Raw genomic sequence first — 14,313 nt, 5'->3', positions numbered from 1 at the left:
TATCTGAACAACTAATAATTTCTGTCACACCTATTTTTACCCCCACCCTTTTCCTTGGGGGTGAATTAAGCACAGATAACAAAGAGTTCACTACCTAAACATCAGGAGCCTTAGGAGATCCAATTGCTGGCCATAAAATTGAGTTTGAAGGGCATTATTTATCCATTATATTTAGCTTATTCTTACCATGGGTCTGGTTACTGTACACCTTTGTGGTACTGACTTTTTAAAAATATCAGGCAGCATTCTCCATTCCCACCCAATAATTTCTCATCCGCTGTGTTTTAGGGCCCTCTTTGGGACAGATGCAGACGCCCCCATTAAGCAGTGCCCATTTTGCCGGGTTTATATCGAACGCAACGAAGGCTGTGCTCAGATGATGTGCAAGAACTGCAAGCACACGTTTTGCTGGTACTGTCTGCAGAACCTGGATGTAAGTTCCACGTGGAAGACTCTCTCCCAGCATCTTTCTCCATACTGTACCTGCGCAACAGCCAGTGTCCTACAGCCTTTCCTTTCAAAATATTGAGCCTGCTTTTGTCCTGCCCCAAAATTTATTTTTCTTAATGAGACTTCCTGAGCCTGCTACTTTAGATATCCATAAAGCCTCTCTTTGATTACCTTGGGTATGTCACCTTTGCTTTAAAAGGCAAGCTTTTGTTTTAGGGACATTTCCTGCTTTGGGGGCATTGTTTCATTCTATTATGTAAAGGACTGTTCGTGTATTCGTTTTATGTTGCTATTTAAAAAAAAATTACCACAAAATTTTGGCTGAAAATGACACAAATTTCTTATCTTTAGCTTTGAACATTAGAAGTCGAATGTGGGTCTCACTGGGTTAAGACCAAGGTGTCCTCGGGGCTGCATTCCTTCTGTAGGCTCTAGGGGAGAATCCATCTCTTGGCCTCGTCCAGCTCCTCGAGGCTGCCTGCCTTCCTTCGCTCGTGGCCTCTTTCTCTATCTTCCCAGGCTGCAACATCACATCCCTCTGACCCTTATTTTATAGTCATAGCTTTCGGAGTCATTCCCTCTGACCACAGCTGGGAGAGCTTCTCTACCGTTAAGGACCAGTGAGATTAGATTGGGTCCATCTGGACACTACAGGATAATCTCCCCTATGTCAAGGTGTTAATTTAAACACACTTGAAAGATCCCTTTTGCCATGTAAGGTAACATTTTCACAAGTTCCGGGGAAATGCCATAGGCATCTTTAGGGGCGCCCTTGTGCTGCCTACTGCCATTAGGTTGTTTTCCTCTTTTTGAATTTAAAGAAAAAAGCCACTCAAATCAACGGTGTCTCTCAAGTAACTGTCTCATTCATTGGCATGACAGAGGTATTGCTACTGTTTTGTCATGGTTCCCTTCTAGACAAAGAGGTTTGGTCTCATTGTTCTTTTTCCTAACCATTCATGAAGCATGTCTTCTCAAATTCAGGTGGAGTTTCATTCAGTTCTGTGCTAAGGCTAATGGTAACCTCAGAGTTAAAAGATGGTGTAAAGGATTGCTGAGAATTCATTCTACTGTTTTCAATTATAGTGTTTTAAAGCCTAAGTTGTTTACAGGTATTCCCAATTTGGGCAATTTGGACCTATAAAATATGTCCCTATCAGTATAAGCCCTCAGTCATGGGTGGGTGGCCATTCTTTTACCAGTTGTCCATATTAATTGTTCAGTTTGCTTCAATTCAACAAGCGAGTCATGTAGTGCTTTAGTATCATACGCAGTTACAGAATGAGTGTGCAGTTGATACAGGATGCATGCTAGACCCCATGTGCCTGGTTTTTAACTGAAAATTTGGTAAGTTGTTTAGGATGACATCAATGAATAAGAATCTTAATTAGTTTCATGTCAGTGTTTCAAGAAGAGGTATAAATTGGGGAGAAGAAAATTGATATCTTAGTCTCTAGAAGCTTAGCAGTTCAGGTTGAGAGAAATGTTTTCATTCTTTTAAAAAAATTCTATTATACTCCTTGAATTACCATTAAGTTTGATAGTGGAGACCTCTCATAAATCCAGAGGAGTGCTATTCTAGAAGAGGATTTGATGCTTTACAAATGGGAGAAGTCTTTTTTTGTTTGTTTTCCTCCATGTTTCACCAGAATATTAATTGGGTTCAGATCCACAAGCAGGCTGAGCCCATGAGGTTCTCTTTAGGAAGCCAGAATATAAGGGAGTAAATGTGTGCGCCAGATCTCTCCATCCTTTGGCCGAAATGTTGCAAGAACACACTGTTCCATCACTTGACTGTCCCAGGACTCAGAGACGAAACGGCCCAGATGCCAGGTGGCTGGATACACAGCATTGTTTTCTGGTCATTGTTCTCTGTGACCTCATTTTCTCGGTTTTAGCCAGCGGCATTGCCTTGTTGGTAACGATGTTTTTCTGTAGACAAGTGTTCCATGTCAGATGTGGTGTTGATCCTTGTTTATAGGGAAGTTGTAGAGCATAGGTTTAGGAGAAGGGTGATTGTCCAAAATCCAGTCCCTAGACAGACACCAAACAAAGTGATTTTGAGTTTTTCTCAGGCATTGAGGGTGTTCCTGCCTTGATCCTCATCCCTGCTGTTTCAGAGGATGAAGTATTCCTGTCACTACATAAATCTGTGTTCCTTCTTTGAGGGGGGGGGGGGTTAAATGTGTATTAAACCAAGCTTTTCAATGATACCCACCTATAGTGTGTAAACAAATGTACATGTAAGTAAAAAAACCTTTTATATTAGAATTAATGGAAAAAACTAAACTCTTATATTAGAATTAATGGAAAAACATTGGCATTTCACCACTCCTTGGGCCGATGCCATGGGGCCTTGTTATAGTTAAAGAGTTCAAAGGAAAACCAGAAGGAGTTTAGCTCAACTCCACCTGCTAGGATGAATTTCAAGATAGATAATTTCTCCACATTATAGTAGATTGGGTTATAGCAGAGCAACAGTGTAGTTTTTACATTCACAGATTGGCTGAAATTGTGCAAATTAAGCTCCTCTTCTGGTAGCTCCCTCCCTTTTACCATTAGTAAGATATGATAGACCACAGTGGTTACAAAAATAGGTAACTCATAGAGTAATAAATATCTACAGTTAGCAGAGCACAAACTTACAAAATTTTCCTTTTTCCATAATGAGCAAAATATCATAAGCACGTTCAAGAGGTACAGTCAGCAGACTTCAGAGTGGTGAGAGAGCATTTGTAAAGAAAAAAACGCTCAAGTACAAAAGCCAGTGCAGGAAGTGAATACAGATGAGAAACATACAAAAGACAGAATCCTAATTCTTCACCTCTGAATGTCCTACAATTTTCCCTTTATGAATCTTAAAAGGAATACTTTGTTACTTATGTACAAACTTTAAAAATGGTTAATCATTAGACAAGCAAAAATTGAATAACTTAATAGTAGCACCAAAATCAGTGAAACCTGTAGCGTTTTGTGTGCTTTCATATATACTTCTGTGGATGGGGCTTTATAATGCACCAAAAATATTTTGTTAGAGTTTTTAAAACTCCCACAAAAAACTGTTTTACAATCATTTCAGATATGGGGGGGATGGGTGGGGGGGAGGAGTCCCAAACTGGAAAATGAAAAAGGTCAAAATCTCACAGTGACTGAAAATCCATGAATATATGTGTCATTCTTATGTGCCCTTAACACTTTATCAAGTGCTCTGTAAGGTAATTGTAATGCTATTCTGAAAACAATCTCATTTAAGAAGACACAGTAATTTTTATTCTAACTCTAGAATTAAAAGTACTTATTTCATATAATATGTGTTTCAGCGAGTTTGGTATCTACTTGGTTGTACTTGCTGGTGTCACCTTAAAACTTCATCAAAGCTTCATGGCAGACGTGACTGTAAAAGTTGAGTACTAACACTGCCGCCTTCTAATTGCTCACAGGGAGGGAAGGGTGTCCTTGAGCTGTCCCTAAGGTCACTTCAGCCTAGACCAGTAGCTCCTAGAAACTTTCGCAAGGGAACTTGCCCCCCAAAATATCTATAATCTAATGTGTTTGGGACTGGCTAGGTTAAATAAACAGGTTCCACAGACACACTAACATACACTCTACCCCTTCTCGATGCAGCTTTCCCCAAAACTTACTTGACCTTGCCAGGGAACACCCAGAACCACCACTGGATCTCAGGACACTACTTTCCTATGGAACACAGGTTGAGAAATGCCATTCTAAACTATATTTTATAAAGTAATGGTTCTAAAATTACAGTGAACATCAGAAACACATGGAAGGTATGTTAAAGCATAGATACCATGCCCCACTTCAGAAGTCTGCAGTGGGCCCTGGGAACCTGTGTTTCTAAGACAGTGAAGCTGATGGAGTGAGGACCACACTTTGAGTGGTGTCCACCTAGACAACACCCCACACAAACCTCAGCTGCAGGAAGCTCTCCTATGGCCTCAGGAAAGGTTGCGTATGGCATTTGCCACCATCAATTAGCTCGTCAGATCAGCCCACTGACGTCTTAGAAGGTCTGGGGCACCTTGGTGGGGTAGAGGAGCACTGTACTTGACCCCTTCCCACCAGGTGACTAGGCACAATGACTGCATCTTAAAAGAGGAATAATAGCCCTGGCCAGTGTGATTCAGTGGTTGGAGTATCGGCCTGCCCGCCAGGGGATCACCATTTCATTTCCCGGTCAACAGCACATACCTGGGTTGCAGGTTCAATCCCTGGCTCCGATTGGGACACATGTGGGAAGCAACCAATTGATGTGTCTCTCTCACATCCATATTTCTCTCTTCCTCCCTTCCTCCCTTTCACTCTCTAAAAATCAATGAAAGATAAATATCACATGATCTCACTCATATGTGGGATATAATGATCAACATAATTTAATGAACAAGAATAGATCCAGAGACAAATGGTAGAGGGCAGGGGGTGGTGGTGGTTAGAGAGCAACCAAAGGACTTGTGTGAATGCATATTAGCATAACCATTGTACACAGACCCTGGGGTGGTGGGGGCTTGCCTGGGGTGGGAATGGCTGGAGGGGGAGGGGGTCAATTGGGGGAAAAGGAGACATATGTAAAACTTTAGACAATAAAAAAAAAAGTAATGGGAAAAAAATCAATGAAAACAGTATCCTTGGGTGAGGATTAACAAAAAATAGAAATAGAGGAATAATAGTGGCTCCCTCTCAGGGGATCTGTGAAGCTTAAAGGAAACTAACAAAAAGCATCAGACAAGTGTTATTAATCAGAAGAATGTGTCAGTCACAGTAGTTAAATCCCAGATGAATTTTCTGTCTTTTGCCACTACTGAGCCTTTATGAAAGCACATTCTGGCAGCTAATGAAGAGAAAAGAGGCAAAAAAAGAAAAAGAAAACACAGTGAGAGGAAGATGTATAGTAGATTACTTTATTAAAAATATCTAATTGCTTAAAAAAGATAAATTCACAATCAAAGCTCTTAATTATGCTGGCTTTGAGATAGTGTTTAAAAGTTATAGTCTATTGATCTTTGAACATACTCGCTCTTCTATTCTAGCATGTTGTTGATGCTGGTTAAATTTTAACATCAAGAGAATGTGAAAAAAAAGTCTTTTACTCAAATATGTATGAATTAGATCTAAAAAATTTAGTTGAGATAGTTCCAGTCCACAGTGGGAGGATGAGGTATTCTTAATCTGCTTTGGATACCTTGGCGACTTGTCCCCTTCAGTTATGTTTTCTCTCTCCTCCCAACTTCAGCATCCACTCTCCACTCTCCAGTCTCTAAATTATCCATGCACTCAACTGTGTCCCATTTAAAAATGGGTATGTAACACTCTTCTCAAGTCTACATCTTTCCCTTACAGCCATTCTGTTTCTCTTGTCCCTTCAGCAGCCAATAAAGCACACTCACCTCAAGCTGTTGACACTTACTTACCTCCAGTCATTGCCGAGCTCAGATTGCCACTTAGTCACACCCCGACTGTGTTCTTCCGAGGCTTCGAGTGACTGCTTTTGGGTAAAATCCAAGGAACACTTCAGTCCTCATCTTACCTCGATTCTCTGCTGCCTTTGACATCTTGGCCACCTCCGTTTCAGTGATTCCACCCCTTCAGGTTCCCTTCTACATTTCTGGCCTCTTCTCAGTTTCTTTTCCAGGCTTTTTCTTGATCCATTCTTTTTTTTTTCTTTTTTTTTATTAAGGTATTACATGTGTACATATCTTACCATTGCCCCCCCCCACCCCACTCCCATATATGCCCTCGCCCCCCAGAGTTTTGCGTCCATTGGTTATGTTTATATGCATGCATACAAGTCCTTCGGTTGATCTCTTATCTTCCCCACCTCTCCCTAACCTTCCTGCTGTAATTTGACAGACTGTTTGATGCTTTACTGCCTCTGTATCTATCTTTTTGTTCAAGTTTATAATGTTCTTTATTATCCATAAATGAGTGAGATCATGTGCTATTTTCCTTTCATTGACTGGCTTATTTCACTCAGCATAATGTTCTCCAATTCCATCCAGGTTGCGGCAAATGGTAAGCATTCCTTCTTTTTTATGGCAGCGTAGTATTCCATTGTGTAGATGTACCACAGTTTTCTCATACAGTCATCTGCTGATGGGCATCTAGGCTGTTTCCAGATCTTAGCTATTGTAAATTGTGCTGCTATGAACATAGGGGTGCATATATCCTTTCTGATTGGTGTTCCCAGTTTCTTAGGATATATCTTGATCCATTCTTATATGGTTGTGTTCAACAGCCTGCTTGCCTCTCAGTCTGCACTCTCCCTGGGTAATCTCATTTACTTGTGTGGTTTTTCCTACCCCATGTACACTGATTCCCAAGTCTTCGCCCCCAAGTTTACATCTGTGTAACCAACTGCCTTTTCATCAGTGCTGCTTGGATGTCTCAAGTATCTCTCAAGTTCAACATGTCCAAACTGTGGTCATCGCCTCCCAACAAAACCCATCTTTATGGTGTTTCTCTCAACAAAGCCACTACCTTCTACCCAGTGACTTTCCCCTCATCTGCGATTTCTATTTCCCCACTAGTTAGTTACCCATCTTAATATCTCATGATTGTATTTTCCTCTTCTCCATCTCAACCACTGGCATTTTATCACCTTGTTTACTACAACCATCTTTGAGCTGCCTCACTCATTTCCTATCACACCTCTGATGGAGCTACCTTTTGATGATAATTGGTCGGGCCATTAATCTCTATTAGACTCAGTCAAGAGTCTCATTGATTATCCTCTGTTTTCACTTGGTGATATATAAAACTACTGAAATAGAGTCTAAAAATCATGGGCTTGGAATTCCTAGAGGCCATTATTAATAGTACCAGAAAGAGCTTTTGCTTCCACTAAGGTGATCTGATGTGGTTAGTATCTATCGCTCAATTCAAAATTACATGCTTACTGAAACCTTTCTCTTTGTTTCACAGAACGACATTTTCCTCAGACATTATGACAAAGGGCCATGTAGGAATAAGCTTGGCCATTCAAGAGCCTCAGTGATATGGAACCGAACACAGGTACCCTGACCTTAAAAGGAGCATGAGATACACCAGACTCACAGTGGCTTAGAAAACCTGCCTGCTCATCCTCCCCACTTTACTGCTGCTTACCCATTCTAGCCCAGGAGTGTCTGGGGAATTCTGGGGCAGGGTTAGGGAAAAGTAATGGACCAACTGCCTGGAGTTAATTCATGAGCACAATACTCTTAAAGATAAGTGGAGCAGCAGGGCACCAGAGCAGCCAAGTAAATAACAGTGACTTGTGGAATGAGGGCAGATGCTCTTTCCTCCTGAAAAAGATGGTGGGATGACTTTCCCACAGCCCTTCCTGGGGCATTTGCTATGAAAGGCAGTGCTCTAAACCTGACGAGCCCCTGCAGGGGCTTAGATCCCTCTGTACATGCCATTGTGTGATTATGTGACAGGTTCAAAAGGAGCCCTGGTTTATTTTTAATAGTGTTTCATATTTATTAAAGGCTATGCTTCTTTTGAAGGAGCCAGTGTTAATAGGCTAGTAATCATTATTAACATCCCTAGGAGGCTGTTGAGGAAACTCAGGTAGAGAGAGAGCCAACACCAACATTTCATGATTATACTAAGCTCGTGCCAGAGCCTGACTTAGCATTTGGTTTGTTCTTCTCACCTTTGATTTAGTGTCTGGTATCTTCCTGAATTATTCAGTTCAGACCACTGCTGGGGACTGGCTAAAATGTTTCATAATTGTGACTGTTTTATGTGTCTGAGTTGGCGTCTTAGTCAGTTCAGGCTGCTATAACAAATTACTATAGACTGGGTGGCTTAAACAACGGGAATTTATTTCTCATGGGTCTGGAGACTGGAAGTTCAAGGTCAGGGTGCCAGCAGGGTTCGGGTTGGGTTCTGGTGAGGACTCTCTTGTTGGTTTACAGATGGCCATCTTCTCATTGTGTTCTCACATGGCAGAGGGTGAAGAGAGAGGAAGCCAGCTGTCTGGTGTCCCTTCTTCTCAGGGCACTAATCCCTTCATGAGGGCTCCACCCTCATGTCCTAATTTCCTCCCAACAAACCCCATTTCCAAACATCATTATATTGGGGATTAGGGTTTCAAGGGGAATTTTGAATCCATAGCTGATGGTGTAGTATACATAAAGGAAGATTCAACTGCTAAAATATTTTTCTTTCTTTAAATTTCCAGGTGGTTGGGATTCTTGTGGGGTTAGGCATCATTGCCTTGGTGACTTCACCCTTGCTACTCCTGGCTTCCCCCTGTATAATCTGTTGTGTCTGCAAGTGCTGCCGGGGAAAGAAGAAAAAGCATGACCCATCCACAACCTAAAGATCTCTGTTTGTGTCCGCGTGCCACATAGCACAGTGATAAAGCCCCACATGGTGAACTCGCCTCCTTTTTCTTGCCAAATTTTGGAAGTGCCTCTGTGTCCAGACTTTGAACTTGCCTGCCCACCTGTGGCGTCAGAAAAGGCCAAGCACTGGTGTGTGTGTTCCTGTGTAAAGAGAATCGGGCTCTGCAGTCCAGGTTGTATCTGTGGAGCATGTCAGGAGCTTCGGGTTCTTGGGAAGGAACTAACACAGCATCATTTTATCACCTGAAGGATCCCATGGGACTGTTCAACTTCCAGCCAAATTCAAGGAGCCTGAATGAACAATTCAATATAATAAAGGTGTTGTCATGGTTGGCAACATACATGATAATTGAGAAGCTAGAGTCTGTTCTGTGTTGATTTGACTACCAAGGGAAACGTGGGGGAAAACCCGTGGATGAGACTATTTCGGGGGAAATTCTCGTAAGAGTGATAAAGCAGGCTGCTTATCTCAGGAGGTGATAAGGTGGCTCTGCCTCTGCCAGCTACTGGGCGTGCTTTCCCAGCATTCCCACAGTCACTTGGCAGAAATACAATAGGTTTCTCCCTGTGTGATCTCAGCTTCAAGCAGGAGAAACTGCTGTGCAGAGGAAGTTGTCCCTTCCCAGTAAAAGGGTTTCAGCCTATAAAACAATATGGTCTAATTTAGTCTCTCCTTCTTGGCAAGTATAACTTTTTTAAGGTGATAAACTCTTCTCATAGAGCCAGTGGCTGCTGTCTACAAGCTTGTTTTACATGAAGTATTTGGGTGGAGTGGCAGAGATTCAAAACCTGCATCATAGATAGTAGGGCCCTTTCTTGAGCTCTGTGTTCATACACCCAAAAATTTAGAATTAGGCCTAAAAGTACACACCAAATATGAGTATTAAAGTCCATATGTATCTAGAACCCATATAACTTGCTTCCCACCTAGAATTTCTGTCCACTGGGCATGCCTGGATAGATACATAAAATAATGGTGTGTATTATTACACACCATAGTACAACACACAAATGTTTATGTAAAAGCCATTCTGTATTTTCTTCTGTGACTAATATTGTTTAATATAAAGCAACCTAAAGATTTTTTGCATATTATATATGTAAATTTTGGTTGCAAGTTCTTAACTTACTCAAGTATAGACTCATAAACATAACTCTTTTAAAAACAATATGACATCATGCAATCTCAGTTTGTAAAAATACTGATTGATAATCATGTTATTTACCTTTTTTTTTTTTTTTGAGAGAAAGAGAGAGAAACATCCATCAGTTGCCTCCAGTACTCACCCTGACCAGGGATCGAACCCACAACCTAGATATGTACCCTGATTGGGAATTGAACCTGTGACCTTTCGGTGTATGGGATGATGCTCGAACCAATTGAGCCACACTGGCCAGGTTATTTCTGTATTTTCAAACACAGTTCAGAACAGCTGTCTTCTCAGCTGGGTTTAGTATCTGTTAAGGCAATCTGAATACTTTTCTGTATGTACAAGGCACTGATAAAACAACCCAAATATGTAAGAAATAAAATGACTTGTTTTTCCCATTATACCATAGTCAGATTTTGAATAAACGGGTTTTGAAGGACGATAACTTTTCTCCAGTGACAGGATGACATAATTGCCATCAGCAATGTAGCCTGGTGCCTCATGAGAACTGTATTAATGACAGTGGAGAGCTCTCTTTGAAGCCATGTCAGGAACTATCAGGACCTATGATATGTTCTGAGTAACTGGGTAACTACATTATTAAATTGCTGCTATCCTGGACCTATTATTGCCTATGTAATGGAATGTATCCCAAGTGGGGATGTGTATATTTAAGGAACTTTAATTCACACATACTATGTATATATGTATGTATATATACATATAGTACTTTTGGTCATGTATATTTTTATTTACAGTTTGTATAGAACATCAATGAGAACGCTGGGAAAACTTTTGAATGGCAGCCAACCAAAAACATTTTTAATCATTTATTAGAAAATTCTCAATATTAAGTGTCTTTATTTTCCTTTAAAACTCAAAACACTTCAGAAAAAAATCAATGGTCTCTTCTATCAATGTATTTCATATTAGTATAAATGTATATATATATATATATTTGAATAATTTGCTTTGTTTTACACTGCCTCATTATAGTAAAAGGCATTTATAACTGCTCAGGGGAATCACAGGGACTCAACTGAAATTGAATTTTTGTGTCAAGAATGTCAGTAGTGGCAGGGTACTACTCAGTAAACTCTTCAGGCTTGTTTCCACAAAGAATCTTAAAATGGGCTGATTTTAAGTAACCCAAAAGACTGTTATTAAAGGTAGAGCTCCTGAATTTGGAGTGAAAGTGGAAGAAAATATCTATGTTATTTCCTTGGAAAAAATGGAAGGAATGGTCTCACAGAGATACTATTATAGCAGAATTCGCTCTTTTGTGTGTGTAGGTGAGGGGGGAATAAGGAATGGGATTGTTTGTCAGACTTGAAATAACTGGACTTAAGTTTTTAAATGTTGAAAAGTCCTTGGGAAACGGTGACTTCTTCCCTTAATAGCTAAGAGAATTGGCCTGTGTGACATTGTCAGGATCAACAGGAACAGATTGGTAGGTGAAATCTAAGTATATCTGGTGCATCAGGGTTGAGATGTAAGCCAATCAAAAGAATCCTATCTAATAAAAGAGTAATATGCAAATTGACCATCACTCCAACATGCAAGATGGTCACCCCCATGTGGTCAAAGATGGCTGCCCCCATGTGGTCAAAGATGGCTGCCCCCATGTGGACACAAGATGGCCACCACAAGATGGACTGCAGGGAAAGGCAGTTGTGGGTGATCAGGCCAGCAGGGGAGGGCAGTTGTGGGCAATCAGGCCAGCAGGGGAGGGCAGTTAGTTAGGGGTGACCAGGCCGGCAGAGGAGGGCAGTCAGACATCCTTTGAGGAATCCCAGATTGGAGAGGGTGCAGGCTGGACTGAGGGACACCCCCTCCCCCACTCCCCATGCACGAATTTCATGCACCGGGCCTCTCGTTTGTTTATAAAAGAGAGAGCTGACAACTTTGATAACCTAGACTGATGTTGTCGTTTTGGATAATTGCCAGTGAAAGGGTTCAACCTTGTCTCCTCCCTTTGTCAGCTTTATCCTTCCCTAGTGGTTCTCATTCTGTATTAGGAAGAAATCTGGGTTTGCATGATCATGCTTGGATGTTGTAGCAAAATATTTTTGTGTTTGGAGTTGTAGAGTCCATTTGAAATAGAAATTTAAAAATCCTTCACCAAAATTGGATGCAAGAACTTACCCATCCAGAAACACTATTGGTTGTAATGGCATAACATCTAGCCATTGCCCCTTCTAGGAATTCTCTTTTTCTTAGGTAGGGAGATGAGGAGGAAATTCATATGGAAGGACATTTTAGAATCTTAGGCATCCTTCTGGTTCATATTTGTTCTGGACTTGAAGTCTCTCTTTTGAAGGAGGTCTTTGAAAAAGGAATGATTTTGAATTTTCTTGTAGCCTGCATCACAAAAATTTTACCTATCCAAGTCTGAAAAATCTAAGTGCTTATTTAAATGTAAATCACTGCTTCTTGGAACCCAAAATTGACTCTTATAAATTATTCAGAATCTAAACATGTATGTATTATTTTAACCTTTCCTACACAGTGCTTCTAAAAGACTTTCTGTTCATGAATGGATGCCTTTATGTGTATAGAATCATGTATATATGTGTAGCTTCAGAGACAATTTCAGAATGCCTTAGATAAATGATATTTTAAAACGCTATCACAATTGATATCTATAGGCTATTACATCTCTGTTGATTCATAACCCAGAAAGTTTTGTTATGTATTTAAGAAATTGCTGTCATTATATTTCCCCAATGATTTGAGAGGAAAATAGCTGTTTTAGTCTCTCTAGCCCCAATAAATGTGGAGCAGGAAATCAAGTGTGTTAACTCTTGTTGTGCTGCATGTTTTTAGACATGTTTAATTTTATCATCTAAAATGCCAGCCACGTCACTATTAAATCCTAGGCTCTGCAATACCATTTACAAAAGTGACTCTTGCAGCCCTGTTTCTTAGGAGAAATGGGAGCAAATGTAACACCTTCACTTGCTGCAGACTTGTTGTACTAGTATGTGTGATATTCCACACTGCCAGTGCACAAGCATTAATCATTATCCAGAGAAATAAGCAATAATTGAGGTCTTTGATCATTCTAGTAAAAAGTGCTGCCAGGCATCAAAGTCATTAGTTCTGTAAAACAAGGGTTGGACTACATGCTCTCTACAGTCAGTTCTAATCTTCCACAAGTTTATTAGAGGAATGTGTTTCCTTGTTATGGTTTTTTAAAAAAAGGATTTACATTATAGTGTTAATTTAAGGTTATTTCCCTTTGATTAGTATTCAAGGCAGGACTCCCTGAAAGTTGAGTGCCAGGAGTTGGTTAACAACTAGAACTTGTGTTCTTATAAAACTGAAAGCTCACATTCGTATACTGGCCTCAGTGCCTTTTTATTGAATATTCTGTGCTTCTAATATACCTGAGTACAAAGGTTTATAATTGACTTATAAATTGAAATTCTATTTTCTAATCCTTTAGTTTTGAGGGAATCAGTAACATCACTTGAAAACATTTTGGGTTATGGTTTTTTAATTTGCTTAATCATCTCCTAGAATGTCAACATTATTTCATTTTTAAAGTGTGCTTATTGTTTCCTAAACTTGAATTTTTCATTCCCAAAGAATTATTGAATGAATCACTTTATACAGCAGTGATTTTAATCAACATCTAACCAGCAGACTCATTGCAATGCAAATTATGAATCTAATGAATTTGAAAAATTATAATTAGGATTTTCTGTCATTCTGTTATTTCTACTTGTTAGATAATAGATCTAAGAGGTATTTTTTAGGCCCTAAAGATAGTTTACAAATTTACATTATGAAAAAAATGGTCTTTAAATAATTTAATAGTAATGGTAATGCTTTTAATATATTTTACATATGCTTTGTAAAGAACTTGGAGAACAATCCTATGAGATAAATGGAGCAGGCCCATTTCAGAGAGAAAGCAATGGTTTTGTATTCATGTCTTGCCAAGGGTCACACTATGATGAGTGGCAGCCAGAAAAAGAATGCCAGACTCCTTGACAGTACTCTAATGCTCTTTCATTCGTCAGTAATTCTGAGCTGGCCTTCACTCGCTTATCTATGAATCCCAAGAGAATGTACTTCCCTCTCAATTATTTGCATCCGTGGAGGTATATGTAAGAGAATAATTTATTATTTTGAATAGTCACTTTGTGTTTTGATGTATCTGACAAAGTGCCTAGGGCAGATGGCCACCCCCTGAGATCAAGCCCAGTCACTCCCTGGGGTTCAGCTGGAGAAGGGCAGGAGATGGAAGGTGATTCATTAAATGACTACATGGTGTGTATCTGACTTGCCAATATTGAAAATAGAATTCTACTTACTTCAAATGCCAAAATGTTTGCCTCTTCCACACAAATACAAAG

The 14,313-nt window shown here is 40.0% G+C and overlaps 1 protein-coding gene across 4 annotated transcripts in view; it reads left to right on the top strand.

Moving 5' to 3' along the window:
- Positions 1-9,147, top strand: part of RNF144B (ring finger protein 144B) — a 128,639-nt gene extending 119,492 nt beyond the window's left edge. For all 4 annotated transcript variants that reach the window (XM_054721436.1, XM_054721437.1, XM_028152344.2 and 1 more), the window contains 3 exons: positions 289-433; positions 7,387-7,476; positions 8,633-9,147. In XM_054721436.1, coding sequence (XP_054577411.1) covers positions 289-433; positions 7,387-7,476; positions 8,633-8,773 — 376 coding nt within the window. In that variant the 3' untranslated portion in view covers positions 8,774-9,147. The remainder of the gene's footprint in view (positions 1-288; positions 434-7,386; positions 7,477-8,632) is intronic.
- The last annotated feature ends 5,166 nt before the right edge of the window (positions 9,148-14,313 follow it).

The sequence above is a fragment of the Eptesicus fuscus genome, chromosome 9 (genome assembly GCF_027574615.1).
Source record: "Eptesicus fuscus isolate TK198812 chromosome 9, DD_ASM_mEF_20220401, whole genome shotgun sequence".
Taxonomy (NCBI): domain Eukaryota; kingdom Metazoa; phylum Chordata; class Mammalia; order Chiroptera; family Vespertilionidae; genus Eptesicus; species Eptesicus fuscus.
This window is presented reverse-complemented; position numbering and strand designations above follow the sequence as displayed.